The sequence below is a fragment of the Lycorma delicatula genome, chromosome 5 (genome assembly GCF_047948215.1).
Source record: "Lycorma delicatula isolate Av1 chromosome 5, ASM4794821v1, whole genome shotgun sequence".
In the NCBI taxonomy this organism is placed as follows: Eukaryota; Metazoa; Arthropoda; class Insecta; order Hemiptera; family Fulgoridae; genus Lycorma; species Lycorma delicatula.
Genome location: NC_134459.1, coordinates 111716850 through 111736558, shown reverse-complemented (window position 1 = coordinate 111736558; position 19709 = coordinate 111716850). Strand labels below are relative to the sequence as shown.

Below are 19709 nucleotides of genomic sequence, written 5' to 3'. Positions count from 1 at the left end.
ATATAGTTTATATATCTTTACCTATTTCTTCGTGCTTTACATTTTTTGAGAAGTTTCAATTAAATCCAAGAATTTTTTAACAAACAACTATAATGGAATTTCATGAATATTCAAGGACTACCAAGAGGTATAATTTGTTATAAGACGGTTTTCATTTGGTTAACTAGAAAAAAAAATTAATTATTTTATTATTTAGATAAATATAATTATTACTAATTTTTAATTTTCAGTATTTTATAAATATTATATTGCAAAGGATTTTTATTAAAAGTATTATTAAAATCAATTATAATGGAAGTAAAAGTAAAATTATAATAAAAGTAAATCAAATATAATAATAGAACTATTATTAAATCAATTTTAATGGTTTTTATTGTCCTTTAGATGATTTAACAGGATTTATAAAATCTATGTAACATGAAGGCGATATAAGTTAAAGAAATCTTAGGAAAATTTTCACTAAGAAACCTTTTTTCTTTAAATTAAACATCTGCTTTCAGCGTAAGGCTTTACATTGATTAGTTAGCAAAAAGAACGAAAAAATAAAAGAATGAATCTGGTAACAAATAAACTAGTGCAGTAATCAGTCTGTTTTCCATCTGTACAAATTTAATAACTTGTATTAGAAATAATAGTAGAAAACTATTTACAAAAACAAGTTTCATTTAATTAAAAAATTTATCACATAAAAAAAGTTGGATAAACATTTTTTTTTTAATGTAGCAAATTAAGTTACTAGGTATACAATTTCTTTTTGTAATTTATAACAAATTTTACATTAATTAAATTATAAACACATTTACAAATTGGTTAATCGTATCGTAATTTTAAATAATATATAAAAATTCTGATATGTTGAAGATCTATAAAAAAATTGATTAAATGCCCTTAAAAGATATTAAATTTTGTATATTACTGTAAATAAAGTTTTTTATTTATGGTCTTGAGCTTTTTTTTGGTTTAAAATTAAAACTCGTAAGATTATAAGAAACTTTTTTTAACTAACTTTTTTCCTAGTTTTCCATTACTAAAGTATTTCGTTATAAAGTTTACTAAAATTTACGGATTGAGAAAAAGTTTTACAGGTTTTAAAAGTACTGTTGAAGCTTAATTATATAATACATGTGTAGAGGTTTTAAAGGAATTACTAACTAAAAGTGCGTTTGTAAATTGCAATTTGATACAATACGTTTAAAGGAAAATAATTATAAATTAAATGCCACTGTATTAAATTTATAAATTATTAACTTATATAAAAATACTAAATTTCAATAAATTTACTTTATTATTTACTTTGAATTTAATAAATAACAGCTTTTAAAACAATATTGCATTTAATTTAGGTTTTATTACTGAGATTAATGAAGTGTGTGTGTGTGTGTGTGTGTGTGTGTATATATATATATATATATATATATATATATATATATATTAATTTTACTAATGAAGTGATGATATTTAAGAATATCGAATCGTGACTGTAAAAAGTTCATGTTGATTAATAATAAATAAATAAAACATCATGAATCTAAACTTTTAATCTACCATAAATTTTTTTTGTAGTTAATGAATTATATTTTGTAAATTTTAATGAAAAAGTTGATAAAGAGAAATTCATTTCAGTGAACTAAAACTGGAATCAAAGAACACTTATATTAAAACATTTTTATGTTTATTTTAAAATAAACACAGACTTTTCTAATTTTTTACTTTCCCGGCGAGTGTAGCTAGAATAACTATATTAAAAAGTAATTATGTCTAAAATTGGATATTGAAAATCTTTACGTTTTAAGGTACTATTAGTTCATTCGTTTACATCAAAAATTAATTTAAATCTCAGGAAAAGATTTTTGAAAGTGTATGTTTGGAGTGTCGCTTTATATGGAAGTGAAACTTGGACAATCGGAGTATCTGAGAAGAAAAGATTAGAAGCTTTTGAAATGTGGTGCTATAGGAGAATGTTAAAAATCAGATGGGTGGATAAAGTGACAAATGAAGAGGTATTGCGGCAAATAGATGAAGAAAGAAGCATTTGGAAAAATATAGTTAAAAGAAGAGACAGACTTATAGGCCACATACTAAGGCATCCTGGAATAGTCGCTTTAATATTGGAAGGACAGGTAGAAGGGAAAAATTGTGTAGGCAGGCCACGTTTGGAATATGTAAAACAAATTGTTAGGGATGTAGGATGTAGAGGGTATACTGAAATGAAACGACTAGCACTAGATAGGGAATCTTGGAGAGCTGCATCAAACCAGTCAAATGACTGAAGACAAAAAAAAAAAAATTAGTTCATTCAGACCAAAAAACCCGGCGGCCTCCATGGCGCGAGTGGTAGCGTCTCGGCTTATCATCCGGAGGTTCAGGGTTCGAATCCCGGTCAGACACGGCATTTTCACACGCTACAAAAATTGTCATTCATCTCATCCTCTAAAGCAATATCTAACGGTGGTCCCGGATGTTAAAAAAAAGACCAAAAAAACATGTTTGTATTTTGCACTGCTTTTTGCCTTATATCTCAGGATTGAAGGAGTGAACACACCGATTTTCTTCAAATTTGGCTCAAATATTTCTATATATTGGGCATTAACCATAGTTTTTTTTCAAAATTCGTAAGAGGGTGGGGGATATTGCGAAAAATAATTTAATTTTTTTTTCAGAAGCATTTTAGAGAAAAAACATTAACAAAGCAAATTTCTTATTAAAATGTATACACAAATACTCGAAAATGTTTTTTTTCAAATAATCAATGATCCACGTCTTAAAAAGTAAAATAAATGTTTTTTGTTTTAATTTCCTTCGGTTTAAATAATTTTCAAATTTTTTTTTTTGAAAGTTTTTACTTCATATATAAGATGTCTACAATGTATTTTTTAAATTATAGTCTTCGGATCTAAAATGCAGAAAGTTTTTTGAAATTTTTTTCTTATTTTAGCCTTTATTTGAAGGGGTGTTCCATTTTGAGAAAACTTTGCTTAAGCAAATTTGTTAAGCTTAACCTACATATGAATATTTTTATATATAGGTTAATATTTTATATTTATAATAATACACATTTTATTAAAATATAATACATAATAATAATAATAATAATAATAATAATAATAGTATAAAGATAATTATTAATAAATTTATAATCATTATATAATTATATAAAAGCTGCGCAAGGTATTAACTTTAGTACTTTGCCAGCTTTGTGTAACCTACTATAAAATATAGATTAGATAATTTTTAAAATGAAACACCGAGACAAATACTTGGATGGAAACCATTCATAAAAGCTGGAAGGTAACGAAATTAAATGGAACGGATATGTTTGGTTATTGAAAGGAAGCATTATTAAATGTGTACACAGAAAAAAGTCATTGTAAGTAACTGATACGGATATAACAGACTTGAGAAAGAAAATTCATTAACATAGTGAATAATTCATAACATTAGTTCTATCTAACGTATTCAATTAATAGATACAATTAACAGAATATATTATTCAATTAACAGAATAGATGAATTCAAGTTACATATTATAGTTTGCAAATTAGAAGTTCAATTTATATTAACTATTTAAACATACTAATTACACAGATTTTTCAATAAGTTACATGATATTTCACACCGATTTAAATATTTTACTAATAATTTTACCCGAAAGATTATAAAATAAGTGAGAAACTATCCTACTAAACGGCACTTGTATGTGTGTCTGTGTGTGCGACCCCCTTAGCTTAGCACCGGAATGTACCGATCACAAGCAGAAAATCCTGATTCGTTAGTATATGTCTCGTGGTCGTCAGGTGTATTCTTGTTATATTATTATATATCGATATACGTGCGAAATATATAATGATATATATATATATATATATAAGTTGGGAAAATTTAGTACTTTTAACCGGATCCGAATTTTCGAACGAAAACCGCAAATATCTCGAAAACGGTCAGTCCTAGCACTGAAAATTTTTTCGACTTCCCTTGGCGATACCCCATCTGCTCCAGTGGTACCCGACGATGATAATATTTTCAAGTGCCCCCGAGGATAATATTTTCGAAATTGAGGAGAGGGTGTGTTGGGGTGCCACCGTAATGTCTCGGCAACCGCTCGTCCGATTTTCACGATTTAAAAAGCGTATGCATCAGCAGGTCGAGCGGTAACTGTTTAATGCATCGGGTACACACTTGACTGACCGGATCTTGGTTATCCAGAAATAAAATCGTTTAGTCCTATGTTTTGACTGCACTCACCCACCGTAAAACGTACCGATCCGATCTTTCGCTAAATACTCTAAAATCTGTGCGCTAGCGCAGCTATAAAGTATAAACTTATGAAGACTAAAAAGTAGAAAATAAAAAACAAATAAAAAACTTTTTAAAACCCACTCTTATATTAAATGCACTAAAAAGTTGAAAATAAAAAAAAAATACGTAAAAAGATCTTTAAAACACCAGTCTTAAATTAAATGCATTAAAAGGTAAAAATAATTCTAGGACGGTATCTCAGAATGGTTTTGATAACAAGCTTTGATGGGGATGTGTAGGGTTATGAGAAAGGCATAGCTTCAAATAAAAAATTTAATGTTTTTGCCAGTTTTTTCTTATGTTTGATGAATGGCCTAAAGAGTAGCGTTCAAACACGAATAAGAAAAAATTGGCAAACACATCATATTTTTAATTTGAATCTATAACTTTCACATAATCTTACATCTTACCGTCAAAGCTTGTTGTCAAATCCATTCTGAGATACCGTCCTAAAATTAGTTTTTACCTTTTAGTGTGTTTAATTTAAGAGTGGCTTTAAAACTTTTTTCCATATTTTTATTTATTTATATGACTGTTTTTCTTCATAAAATAATGAACTACAACCAAAAAGTAGGCACCGGAATGTACCGATCACTAGCGGAAAATCCCGATTCGTTAGTATCAATTTATAGAGTTAAATTTCTAATTTTACTTTCGTTAAATCAATTTTCATCAATCAAAAAAAATTATTTTTACTCAAGAGGTAATCCAATTTTGGACACCTAATAATCCCGTTTCGAGGCGCCGCCCGCTAGGACAACCCGCCCAGAGAGCCTAGCTGCGGAGGCGTGCCGTAGACACGCCCTGTAACTAGTATTATACTAAAATTATACAACATTTAAGGCTAACATAGGCTGAATAGGATATTTTAGGGGAATACATATGAAAATATAAGAAAATTTAGATTAAAACATGAAAAATTAAAACTATAGAAAGTTAATGATAATGTTTTTATCTTCTTAGTTTTGATGTAAATTTTTTATCAGTTCCGGCAACAATAAGAACAGGGGAAACATAAGCAGAGTGAAAAAAAAATCTTTATTTATTTAGAAGCAAGTATTTATAACCTTTTCGTTTTCTTTACAAACATCCCTGTGTATTCTTTTGTTTTGTATCAATTTCGTTTCGGAATTTTGGCATGAGGATTTTTCTGATTATTTTTGTTTTTTTCTTTTCCAATTTTTCTCTCTGCTGTTTAGTGTTAGCATTTCTGCTCCGTACAAATATTTTGGTTTATTTCTGTTCTGTAGTATCTTATTTTAGAGTTACAGGACAGTGACGTTCTGTTGTAAGTGTTTTTGGTTAGCTCGATTTCTTTTCCGACGCGTACCAGCTTATCCATTTTCTTATATTTTTGAAACGGTCTACTTCAAGATACTATAATATACCTTATCTTTAATATAGAGCATTACTTTATTTTTTCTTTTAAAAGAAATTTTCAATCTGATATTGGCCGCTGAACTTTGTAATTCTCAGATTTACAATTCGCCTTCTTCCCAGCTTTTGGCAGAAAAGCGATATAATTCTCAAAAGCTAAACAATTACATTTCAAACCTTCTATTACTACTTCGATTCTTCTGTTTTCATCCGGTGGTTCCATTGACTAATTACGTTTTATAGAGTGCAGTTGAAGAACAGAGATGAAATCTAATATCCTTGTCTGTCTCTAGTTTTGATTACAAACAATTAGGAAAACTCACCTATGAATTTTACTTTGGAATAGGTGTTTGACTTTGATCAGGCTCGTTATCCTTTTGTCAAGTTCAAGTTTCTTTTTTGGGCCTGTTGATTTCACTATGTATGCTTGAAGCTTGTGCATGGGGTATAGAAATGGAATTTTGTATCGTGTGAAAATAGCCAAGCCTGACCGGGATTCGAACCCGGGCCCTCCGGATGAAAGGCCGAGATGCGACCACTCCACCTCGAAGAGCGGCTTTTAGAATGGATATTAAGAGACTCCTATCTATGGAATCGTATGCTTTTCGGAAATCTATGAATGCAATTTTGTATTTTTACTTGCGAGTCTGTAATAGCTTATTATCTTTCTGATATAGAATATTTGTTCCGTATAGGATCGACTTATTCTGAACTTTCCTTGGTATTTTCTGAATTACGGATCGAGTTGTGACTCGGCTCGGTTCAGCAGAAATTTAGATAAAATTTATACTTTAATTCCAGTAATGAGATAGATTCTTCTAATTACCTGCATAAGTTTTATCACCATTTTTTGCAGCAGATATATTGAAGTTGTTTTCCAGTCGATTGCAATTTCTTCTTTCTACCAGAATTCTTATAGAATTTGGATCAGCTATTTCTTTGATTTCTGATTGGCTTTCTTCCAACCTTCCGTTTTGATTTAGCTTTGTCGTTTTTGAGTTCGCCTATTTGAATTTCTTCCAGATTCGGTGCTTTTGAATGGCTATTCAAGATATTTAGACTATAGTATACAGATCTTTAGATCAAATTTTAGAAAATAACTATTGTATAAATAAATATATATATATATATATATATATATATATATATATGTGTGTGTGTGTGTGTGTGTGTGTGTGTGTGTGTGTGTGTGTGTGTGTGTGTGTGTGTGTGTGTGTGTGTGTGTGTGTGTGTGTGTGTGTGTGTGTGTGTGTGTGGACGTAAGATTAAAACCCTAATTAAAATAAGCAGTAGAATAAACGAAAAATAAGTGGGTAGGTTTGTAATGAAAAGAAATGTTAAGAAAGGGGTAAAGTTTAAGTTGTAATAGAGATTGTTAAATATTATAAAGCACAGTACGGTCTGATAGGTCAGACATAAAAAAATTGATAAAGAACAAGAGAAGGAAAAGGATATTTTGAGTATAATATAACTAATTTACTTACTTGGAATTATAAAAACATCACCTTGTAACAGGTCTATGTTATAATAACATATATAATGTATATATAATAAATAATATATATATAATATATAATAATAATGTATATATATACATATGTGTATCAGTTACATAAACACGTCTGAAAGTATATAAGTAAATTAGGAAAGAATAAAAAAGGAAGAAAAAATTTAAAGTGGTTATAAAGAGAATAAAGCCTAACTTAAGGAAGATGTAATACTTGAGAATATAATAAAAAGAAGGATCAATTTTTCATCACTGAATAGGCAGTTTTATCTCGGTAGTAAAGAGAGAAATAAGAATGATGAATATGAAAGAGCCGTAATAGAGCAGAAAAGGAAGGTAAAAATATGAGATTTTACAATTTACTTTTTATAATTCCATTTTTATTTTTTGTAGGTCTACTTATATCAAACATATTTTCCGTAAAATAAAATAAGGATATGTTTAAAACGCTATAAAAATGATTTTAAGAATAAGGAATGGTATCTTCATAGTACAAACCGCTAATATTTTGTAATAAATTATATGACAAAGAGGAAGAAAAATCAATTAACTTAATGATCTTCGAATACTAATAATAGTAAAATATTTTTTAATTTAAATTTAATCAAGATATTATAGGGTATTGTTAATAATAAGAAACTACAAAATTCAGATGCTTATTTTAGATTGTAATGTTCTAAATGTATACAATAGATTTTACTTGAATGCACAACTCATTTATTTCCCGTCCTTTTTAAAGATATTGATTTAACTATTATAGAAAATGATGAAACAGACGTATTTTAAAGAATCTTTTGTTAAATGATAAAGTAAAATAAAATCAACGTATAAAAAAAGATTTAAAAGAGAAAAATCTTTGTTAAAAATAAAATTTCACATTTCGATTAGACCAAGATGGTCCCGTGGTTGGCTTTTTTATTCAAGCGACGAATATTCTACAACTCTTTTAGCCTACTATATTCAACACCTTTTGTGTTATACTACACTTTATCTTAAAAATATAAAATCCAATCCTTCTTTATGTCACGTCAATCTTTTGTTTGTCTTTTTTATGATATCCATTTCAATAATTTTTTTTTACAAAGTTACGATATTACTGAAGCTTAAAGATAGATAATATTACGTCTTTACTAAAATAATTTTATTTATTATTCATTAAAAAAAAAAAATAATAGAATAAATAAATATCTGGAAAAATCGTATAAACACACAGATATGTTGTATCTATATATATATATATATATATAAAAAAAACAAATTCGTATCAAGATAAATTCTTTCAAAAATATAAAATTAAAAGTCGTGTACAAAAAATAATAGAGAAGTAGTTATTCCAATGGAATAATGCTACGATAAATTTTTCAGATAAATATTAAGTGAGCGTAAATTAAGTGATAAATATGAAAGTAAACAGTAGATCTCAATAAATTGAAAATGATAAATGATGTCAAATAAACTTTCTTTTTCCCTTTTGTCTTAAAAAAACAAAAAAAAAAACTTAATATACGCTAAGAAAAAATCGAAATGAAAGATTATTTCTTGTTCACTGTCTTAAACGTCCATTGAGTAACAAATATTTCAATAACCATGACTATTTATTTTTTTAATTTTCCAGCTTTTTAACAATGCGATATCACTTACATATTTTATTTAAACTCATAAAAAAATCAACCGAGTATATTAAATATAGGCACTAAACTTTTGGACAATTTTTCAAATTAACCTTTTAGATTTTAAATTGGAAAACAAGATTGTTCTCTGTTAATTGATTACAAAAAGTCTAATTAAAATTTAAACCTCGTAGATGGTTATTTTGATCGTTAGTCAGCATCAATAGACACAAACGAAAAAGGTACGAATAAAAATTATGTAAAAAGTAAGTAAAATAAAAATAAAAACAAAGGTATTATTACAATATTGATAAATAAACAACACGTAAGAAATATTATTAAAAACAAATAATTTAGGCGAGAATTAAAAATAAAAAACTTTTTTATCATTCACGCAATCTTAACAGAAAGTGTACATTTCGATTTGAAAACATTCCCAATTCAGAGTGCTTACTATACGCCTCTTTTATATGTTGGCTAGATAAAACTTATCTCAAGAAAGATAAAAACAGTATGTACTTTATAGAAATAAAAGTGATATTCCCCAAGAACAGAATTTTGATGGGGGGTTAAAAATTCTTATACACAAGGATTATAACATACATATAAACTTCAAACAAGTTACGAGTATTACGTAGATATTGGTCCTCTATCGTTGTTCAACAATAAAATTTCTGTTTCACTATGGATAAAGTAAGATTCTTAACTATCCCATCCCTATTTCTTACATATATTTTTAAATCTATTGTTTAAATCACTGAATCTCAAACCTTTTTGCCAATCGCCCACATTGAGAATCAAAAATTTTCTAGCGCCACAAAATGTTTAAACTTTAAAAAAAGTGGCTTTTTTTCTTTAAAGCGGAATATTTCGGTTCAGAAATATCGTAGAGATATAAAAAAATAATAAATTAAAGCTAAAGACTTTAAATTTTAAAAGATTTTATTGCAGTTTACTGAAAAAATTCCGTTTCTCCCATGCGCACTATTAAACACGAAGAAAAACTATCAAATTTTTAAAACTTTCCTTCTCACCGATTTGTTTTTTGATTTGATGATTTTTTAAATCTGAACTATATTGTCAAAGAGTAAAGTATTCAAGCTCTAATTTTTTTTTATTCGTCTCTCTAAGCCTCTGGTTGCAAAGTTAAAATAGTTTGAATATAATCATTTTTTATCATAAAATATAAATCTCCCTTCAGTTTTTACTTCTTGTACGAAGCAAAGAAAGTATTGTGATCGCAAAAAATTTCGGTTTCCAGATTTCAACAGAAATATCCATTTTGACCATCCCTGAATCCAATTTGACTAGTTCCGGCGTGATGACTGTACGTACGTATGTATGTATTTCGCATAACTCAAAAATGATTAGCCGTAGGATGTTGAAATTTTGGATTAGGACTGTTGTAACATCTAATTGTGTACCACCCCTTTTTATTGCAATTGACTGGACTAAAAGTGTCCAAAAAACCCAAAATCCCAAAAATTTGGATTTTGGACTGTAGTAATAAGCCCTCATTGACAGCTTTTCAATAATATATCATAGTGGTATTTATTTTCATTGGTATGCCAAATGAAGTAGAGATGTAGCCAAATAAAATTTTAATTAATGAAATATTTGGATCTTAGGGGAAGGCATATCGGTTCCAATCAGACTTCTTTTTTTTTATTTATTTTTTTAACTTTTTTTAATTTAAATATATTGATTTATTAATAATTATTAACTTCTCATTGTAAAAAAAGTTTTACAATGAATAATACTTCAATAACAAAAAAAAAGAAAAAAATATACGTTTTTAATGAAATAAAATTTTATGTACTTTTCATTTTAGAAAAAATGTGTATATATAATTTAACAGGCGTACAAGGAGGTCATGCATTGTCCACATCAGATTTTTTGTACTAGAGTAGTAGGTATTTAATTTTAGTTTGAAATTTCAGGAAAACATAATTTTGGTTTTTTTTTTAATCAGCCATCGCCTTCCTAGACCGTCTGAACGCCCCCAAAATTTTCTGTGGGCCTTCTACCGCCTTCCCTGAAGGCCTCTATAGCCAACAAGCCGGCGTATCGCCCACTTTGAGAACGAATGGTATAAATTAGTCTTGTGACTAGTTTCCATGGAATGTTCTGCTACAGACGTTTTCTCTGATTTTCTATATTTATGTGTGAAATGCTTCTTTATCCTATTTTAAATCTTTGTTTTAGTTTTTTCTAAGCATTTTTTTGCAATTATCGTCTTTACAAATTAATTTATAAATGCCCGCTCTTTCAACAGGTTTAGAGATTATTTTTACCGACAACAGAAAAAGGAGGTTATGTATTCGACCATTATATATATATTTTTTTATGTTTATTAGCGCAAAACGTTTTTCCTATTAATCCGATTGAAATAAATCTTGTTGCAATCAAATGACATCATCAGCGTTTATTTAATGTATAAACAAATGTGCAGGCGTTGGATTGAAGGTTTAAATGGTATAGATATTTTTAAATTAAATTTACGCTTTCTTATGGGATTGCCTACAATGCAACGGTTATTAATTGTGTTTCTCTTTATTTTTACCTTTTATTATTTTTAAATTCTGGTAAATTTTTTTTTTGTAGCTCTTTAAGTACTGTTTATTCATCGTTTAATGTCTACTATTACTAATTTTTTTTTTAACGTATTTACTTTTTCACTTATTTTATGTACATTTATTTTTTCCTACATTTTTGTGTTTAGGAGTCTGTGTTTTTTCAAACAGAAGCTTTTCTATGAAAAGAAAATAATTTTTAACTCTTCAAATAGAGTCATAAATTACCAGCAACTTTAAAAAAAAAATTGAGTTTTACACCATTACATTGCTTTTTTCAGTACAGATTCAATTTGTTTGAAGAAACCAGTTGGGATTACGGAAAAGAAATGTTAAAATACCTCTTTTTCATAATTTTTGAGGTAAAAATTTCAATAATAAATAAAATAAAAAAATATATATTTAATAACAGAAATGATTAAAGTTTTAAAAAAAATTCTGTTATTGGAAATACTAAACATTTTTGAATATGGTGACCAAATTTGCTTTTTCTGGATGTTATATTTACTGACAGGATTTTCTTCATTTATACTGTGTTTTTATAACTCTTTTACTATACACAAATAGTTTTATAATTTCATTTAACCACGGGATGGAAAAAAGTCATGAAACAAGATAAAATTTCTATCCAGGAATTACCGGCAGCATGTTAGAAAAGAGTACAGATTAGGAAAATATGAAAATATATATGTACCGTTCAGAGTTGTTAAAATACATTCTTCAGTGAAAAAAAATTCCTACCTTTACTGACAGTCGATTGAGCATGATTTTTTTAGGCGGTATATTTTAACCATCTGTAAAAGATGTTGAACTGATAAAAATGTCCGTGTTTAAATTTAATTATACATAACAATACTTTTTACGAATCTATTTAAAAATTTATGGAACAATAAAATTGCTCTAGCTCAAAAAACCGGCGAAAAATGAGTACTTTTTATGAATAATTTTCCATACTTCCTGTAATACGTCTTCAAATAAATTTAAGTTATGAAGAATAACACAGAAAAGTAACAAGGTTTAATACGTTAGAAAACTCAATTTTTTTCTATTACAGGGATTCAAAAGACCTAACTTTTCATAAACAAGTTCTTTATTTAAGGACATATACTGTAATCAATCATTTCGTTGTGAGCTGAGTAACCTGAACTTTTCTAACGAATATATATTAAAAAAAACTGTTTCAATTTTAACAGTTCCAACTCTAAGATATCAATGATTTATAATAAAATTTTCTAATTTGTTTCATTAATTAATTATACTCATCTTATTTTATAATTAATAATTTTTCAGGTACAGTGTAATAAGAATTATTTAGTAATTAAATACTTTGGAATCTAAAAATTCGATTTTGATAACCGATTTTCAAATCTTCTAAAAGTTTATTTATTTTTTTTGTTGCAATATTTAGTTCAGCCAAAAATAAAGTCGGTAATCAAATAAAATATTATTAATTCTTATCTAAAAAGTAACGAATTTTTAAGAAAATATTTAGGTTTTGAGGGGAAAATAAAACAAAATAATTTTTGTTTAGCTGAAAAAATAATTTTCTGAAGTTGACCATGAAAATTAAAAAAAAAATTCTAAAAGTTGGAGCTTCTTTAATCTACTTAAAAAGATTAACTTTTCAACTTTTCTGATTAAGCACCAGTTTTTGAAATTATTTAAATAACTGAGATCATAAGCAAAATCATTAGGAATGCGCTTAAGTGCTTGCGAGTACGCGTAGTGAGTATAAGTGCGTGCATAAGCAACTAAGTCAATTTGCATAAATTAGAAGTTAGGCGATATAATATTAGTAAACATATTTTGAACTAGTTATAATAATAGTTTATTACGGTTAATGTACTTGAAATAAACTCAAAATAAATCGATTAATAATAAGCGATTAACTAATTAAATTTAGTCAAAACAGATTCATTGTTAACTAGTTTTGAAATATTAACAATTAATTCAATTTTGACCATATTTAATGAATTAATTGCTAGCTATTAATTAATTTTGTATGTAATTTATTTAAAGTAAATAAACCTTTAAAAAAGTCACCAAACCTAATTCAAGGAATGTCAATATATTTATGACAGCCGAGCTCTTCATTAAATTTAAGCAAATTGATTTCCTTGTTTGCTGTAATAACACATACAAAGAAGTAGGTAAAAGCAATTTTGATAATAACCATAAAAATATTTAAATATCCTTAAATGTAGGGGATGAAAAAAATCTTTTCAGTTATTTAATTTTTAAAAAGAATAAGAAAAAACTACTAAACTTTAAAAAACATTCTTCTTTCTTACTTTTTCTTTAAAAACGATCGAATTTTCTGTGAAACTTTTTTTTCAAAGTAAAAGCTTTATTTTTCACATAAAAAGTATTTGATTTACAAAGTATAAATTTGTTGAGAAGTTCCTTCAGTTTATTAAATTAAGAAGTAAAAAACATTCTATCAATTCCTACTTACTTGAAAAGAATTTCAATGAAATCTTTCCTAGAACTTAATATCATAATATTATTATACGGGATAATCCGGAACGGTATCCCCTGAACTTCAGGTATTGATTTAAAACACCAAAATGAGAAAAAAGTTCATACTGACGTAAGTCCTATTTTGCTTTGTTTTCCTTCAGGACAACATGTTGTGATATTCAACAAAAAATTTATTCTTCAGGAAAGAGGTAACCTACTTTAATTAAATTTGACATATCAGCGTCTTATTCTATAAAATAAAAAAAGTTGAAAACGTCATCTTTAAAAATTTCAAAATGGCGTCCTACTTAATTTTTTAATCTTCAATATCTTTGTAATTATCCGTTTGATAAAATTTTTACTTTCAAAACATTTATTAAACTTTTTATTTTGAACAAAATGCCACCTCATTTGTAAAAATCACAAAATGGCGTCGACAAGGAAAACAAAGAAAAATAGGACTTACGTCGATGTGAACTTTTTTGCTTATTTTGGTATCTGAATCAGTACCTGAAGTTCAAGGAATACATTCCTGGACAATCTGTATATTGTTTTATAATAAAGGTGATGAAACGATAAATCTTTTTTTACTTAAAACCTAAAATATTAAAAAAAAAACGATTTAATGAGAGTTCTTCTCATCAAATTATAACTGAGTAGGAGAAGAGTGAAATTGTGCCTTTGGTGGGAAGTATAATCTTGAAAATATGCGTTAAAATATTGTACTGTACTATAGGTAAGAAAAACAATTAAAAGCAGATTTACAACATGTACAATTATAAAACCGCAGTAAGACGAATACAGAGAAAATAAGTAAGAAAATAAAATAAATATATGTAAAAAAAAAACAAAATTAACATATAAAATATACATGATAAAGTAGATTTAATAAAGACTTACTGTTTTCGTCATTCCGGGAAAATGTAGACAGACTGGCTCCTCAGGCCAGTTCTTTGCTACGTAAAAGTAGAAATCCCAGACACGGTCATTTAGGTATGTTTTGACTGTCTGTTGAAACTGGAACAAACATAAAAATACCTTTTATGAAGTTATGCTATACAATTTATTATTATTATTATTATTATTATTGATACTATTATTTTATTGATGTAAAAGTAAGGTATTGAAGTTATAAGAGCTAACCATATGTGCACTGTTGAATACGAACATTTGATATTACGTAAAGTTACCGCGTGTATGGTAAAAGATTCGTGTTCTTTAGCAATAATCGATGGCCTAACACGAACGAATAATTCAATACACAAAAAAGGACCCGAAAAATTGTTTTATCTGGTCTTCACGTCTTTTTCCACGTCAATTCGTGGACAGTTTCAAAAAGTAGTATTTTGTTATTGTTATGAGTATTAAATACTACATTTAGACATTTGTATATAAATATGAAGTTGCATTTTCAGATTTTATATAAAGAGAGTTTATTATTATTATATTACTAAAAAAGGTAGGTACCACCAGATTATGTGTATTTCAGGGACAGAAGGAAAATATAGTGAACGAAAGAAGCTATGATGCAGCTTTTGGTAGGCTGTCAAGCAAAAAACTGCTATTTTGAACCAACAGTATACCGAACATAGTAACAGAAATATGATTATTGATACTTAAAAAGGCTACATCATAATTTTAAAGCGTAAAAAATATCTCGCCGAATGCACTATTTATTGTCCGAATTCAACTGCAAATATTTTCCGATCTATCTTTGAGTGAATGAAAATGATCAACTCAGGGATGTATGTATACAGACTAATTTGGCAAACATTCATATATGAACTTTACCCAATAAAATTCGTCGAATTAACTAACAATCTTCTACGTATTTGTAAAGCTGGGATATAGGAACATATAGAATACTATACAAGATAACATTCTTTTTTTGTAGAAATGTTTGAGATGTTATTATGTGGTATGAAATGTTTAAATTGTATTAAGTAAAACTAATATTTGTATTAAGTTAATCCAAATATTTACCGAGATGCATGACTGTGTTTAAAACTCAAAAATGTAAACTTAAGCAATGTAAACGTTCTGAACCAGGTATTAAACTAATATTTGTTTAATATATATATATATACATACAGAATGTTAGAAAAGTAGCTGTGGACTGGAATTATGAAAGTGTAATAATGACGAAACTTTCTTAATTATTATTTTGTATTTTTATTTTATTATTTTATAGAAACGGATGTTATATTAATTGTATAGTTCATACAAGGTGTTAAAAGTGACCTCCTCCAACATCAGTACAACAATGCAGACGTTTCAATTTGTTTTCAAACACTTTAATCAGCTGATGTACTCGAATTTTTCGTAGGTATGCCGTTATTGCGGTTTTCAGTTCGTCAATCGTGCGTGGTTTGTTGCGATACATTGCTTGTTTCGATCAACTTATATTTAATTACGTACAAAACCATACGTCTGTAATCTTATACCACGCGGGTTTTATTCCATAAAACTGTCTACATAAGGAAAATTTAACAGCCAAATAAAGAGCATCTACCTGTTTTATTAAGCCTTCGATAATGAAAAATATTAAGTACTATCAAAGCGCAGTAGTTATGTATTATTTAATCAGTAAAATTTACCAGTAGTGATAGGTTTTACCGAAATATGCTACAAAATTACTTAATAAGATTTAATTAAAATTAAAAACATTTAATGTTTTGCTCTAATTATTTTTAATAGCTTTATAATTTGAAAAGCTAATATTATAATAACATTATGTAAATGAGAAGACATCAAACTCCTAAGATTTATGACGATGGCAATTTGCTTCAAATACCCTACGTAATTCAAAATACCCTACATAATATTGATTCTCAAACCTTTTCGTCTACCGCCCACATTGAGAATCAAAATTTTTCTAGCGCCCCAAAAATTTTTAAACTTAACATCTGTTAAAAGTAATAATTGTAAATGCTGTTTTTAAGATGCGCTCTTAAAAACAGCAATTGCAATTTGTGGCATATCTTATTTCTGAGTTGAAACTTACATTTTAAATTAGAACAATTAAAACGAATATTTAATCATATTTGGAAGTATTTTTAAAAACTGCTTTCAAAAAAATTACAATTGTATCTATATATTGTATCAAAACCCTTTAATTTCCATATTTATTTGTATCAATACGTTGTTTAGATTGGGAAATGCAGTATTTCAAATTTTTAAAACTTTTCTTCTAGCTGATTTTTTTTTTTAATTTGATGATTTTTTAATTCTGTGAAAAAGTAGAGCAATCAAGCTTTAATTTTTTTTATTCGTCTCTCTAAGCCTCTTGGTTGCGAAGTTAAGGTAGTTTGAAAACAATCATTTTTTATCATAAAATATTGTTGTCCCTTTAATTTTTTGTACTAGTGTAACAGGTATTTAATTTTAATTTTAAATATCAGGAAAACATAATTTTTGCCTTTTTTTTAATCAGCCATCGCCTTCCTCGACCGTCTGAACGCTTCCAATTTTCTGTACGTCTTCTACCAACCCCCTGAAGGCCTCCAGCGCCCACAAGGGGGGTGTTATCGCCTACTTTGAGAACCAATGCTCTATAATCAGAAGTAAGCAACATCCGTTGTTGTAAGAGACGTTCTAACCACATGCCAATAAATATATCTGCTTTTTCATGCGCATCTACGATCTTTTAAATGGTAAAATTCATATAGATTTAAAAACAGCAGACAGTTTGTATAGAAAATATTCACGCTAGTTTATAAGACGTTTAAAACTAGAAAATCGAACTGATTAAGTGTAACCTTGATGCCAAATGTTTTTGTTGACATAAAATTAGGCTAACATACGTATACATTATATACAAAATATATATAAATATATATATATCTATATATTTATATATACGTATCTATCTATAAAAAAACTATTATTTAAAATTTTTCCTCTATATATATTTATAAGATGATTTAATTTAATATAATAAATTAAATGCCAATCTCCGTGACGGAGCGGTAGCGTCTTGGCCTTTCATCCGGAGGTCCCGGGTTCGAATCCAGATCAGGCATGGCATTTTTCATACACCACAAATTTCAATTTTCATATCTCATGTACAAGTTTCTTTGTAAGTTTCTGCGATGAATTTATTCATCAGTCAAAAAAAAAACAAAAAACAATGTATATTTTTAAAATAGAGGATGAAATTTAAATATTTTTATTTATTGGTTACTTTACTCGTAGATAATGATTCGAGGACATCTAAAGAAAATATTTGTATTTCAAAACAAGTTTTATCAAATAGAAATATTTAATTTGATTAATTTAAAGTAAAAAGGTAAATTTTCAGATTGATTATTTTAAAATAAAAAAAAAAGAAGTAAGTTAAAGATGTGGCAATTTTACATACGCAACAAATTATTCATCTCATCCTCTGAAGCAATACCTAACGGTCGACCCGGAGGTTAAAGAAAAATAATACATTATTGATGTAAAATTATTTTGAAAAAAGTCTGATGTAGACACCGTATGACTTCCTTATACGCCTATTAAATTACATATAGACATTTTTTTTTTAAATGAAAAGTACATAAAATTTTATAACAAAAGAAAATAAACAAATATGTTATTTAATATACACAAAAATATTTAAAATACCACAACAGGTGTCTCGGTATACTAGCTTTAGTATTCTGTTTGTATATCACGAGGAATGTTCTGCGTACCGTAACAGCTGTTGTTGATTTTTTAAGTAATTTTTTTGAAAACCAAATACCATATTTATTTTCTTTCGGAATAATTTTTTATAGCTTTATTTATTATATTAGTTTTATTTAGCTTTCTTTTAAATATGAATAAACATATTATTCAAACACACACTTACACTGCTACTAAAATATTAATTAATATTTTAGAGAAAGTGATTCACGTAGCCGTATTATGAGGCTAAGTAAGTAAATTTTCAAAAAGTATTCTTCGGGTGTTTATTTCTATTATGTATTTGCACTGGCTGACAGCACAATTATCGAGACTCAATATTTCTAGGTTATAAAGGAAGGACACTGTTTTTTGTTAGATTGTTGAAAATCACTATTATTTATTCGGGACAGCTTTCTAATAAATGATTTCCAAGAGCTGAAACATGTAGATATATACGAGAAACGCTCAAAAAATGAACATGGGTGAACTTTCAGCTTAATCTGACCTGCGATTCTTGATATTAACAAGTATTATAAATTAATAAAAAGCAAGGAATCAAGAAAAAGTAAAGGAGAATTTTTAATAAAAATTAACAAAATTTTAATAAAAATGAACTACTTTGCGATTCTCATATATTTATATTTTAAAGCTATATTTAAAGCTTATCATTTTGCTTTGTAATCTAGCTGATAGTAATATTTATTTGTTCCCTAATAATTTTTCAGTTAACCTACATCATTTTATTACTGGGATTTTGTTTTTAAATTTAAAAAAAGATATATTATATTCTTTTTCTCTACTTTTAACCTAAATCTTTTTATGTCCTTGTGAATTATTCAGCAAAAATCTTGAAATCATTAACTAGATAACAATTCATCTTTTCTCATCTTCTACTCCTAATTTGGGTGTTTTGAACCAATTATTGTTTTCTATAATAGCTCTTTCAATTAGAAATGCTTATATTTAAAATTTAAAAACCGACTATGTTTGGTTCATGAGTTAATTCAGAAAATATGTACAATAATTAAAAATTAAATAGTACTGTAACAGAAGCGGAATATTTGCTCTATATTTTAAGCTTCTTTTAAAATAATTAGTGTTTTTTATTCTACTACCGAGAGAAGTAGTAAAATTCCTGCACATAACATTTCTTTCATCACTCGTGAAAATAGCATCAAAATTGTAAGTAAATAAAGAATGTTTATTATTAAGTAAGTTGTAATTACGTAAGTAATT

General features: G+C 27.3%; 1 protein-coding gene across 1 annotated transcript in view; it reads right to left on the bottom strand.

The window, feature by feature from the left end:
* Window positions 1-19709, bottom strand: part of LOC142325727 (uncharacterized) — a 342723-nt gene that overhangs the window by 117703 nt on the left and 205311 nt on the right. The window contains exon 3 of the mRNA XM_075367758.1: window positions 14724-14840. Within this exon, the coding sequence (XP_075223873.1) occupies window positions 14724-14840 (117 nt within the window). The remainder of the gene's footprint in view (window positions 1-14723; window positions 14841-19709) is intronic.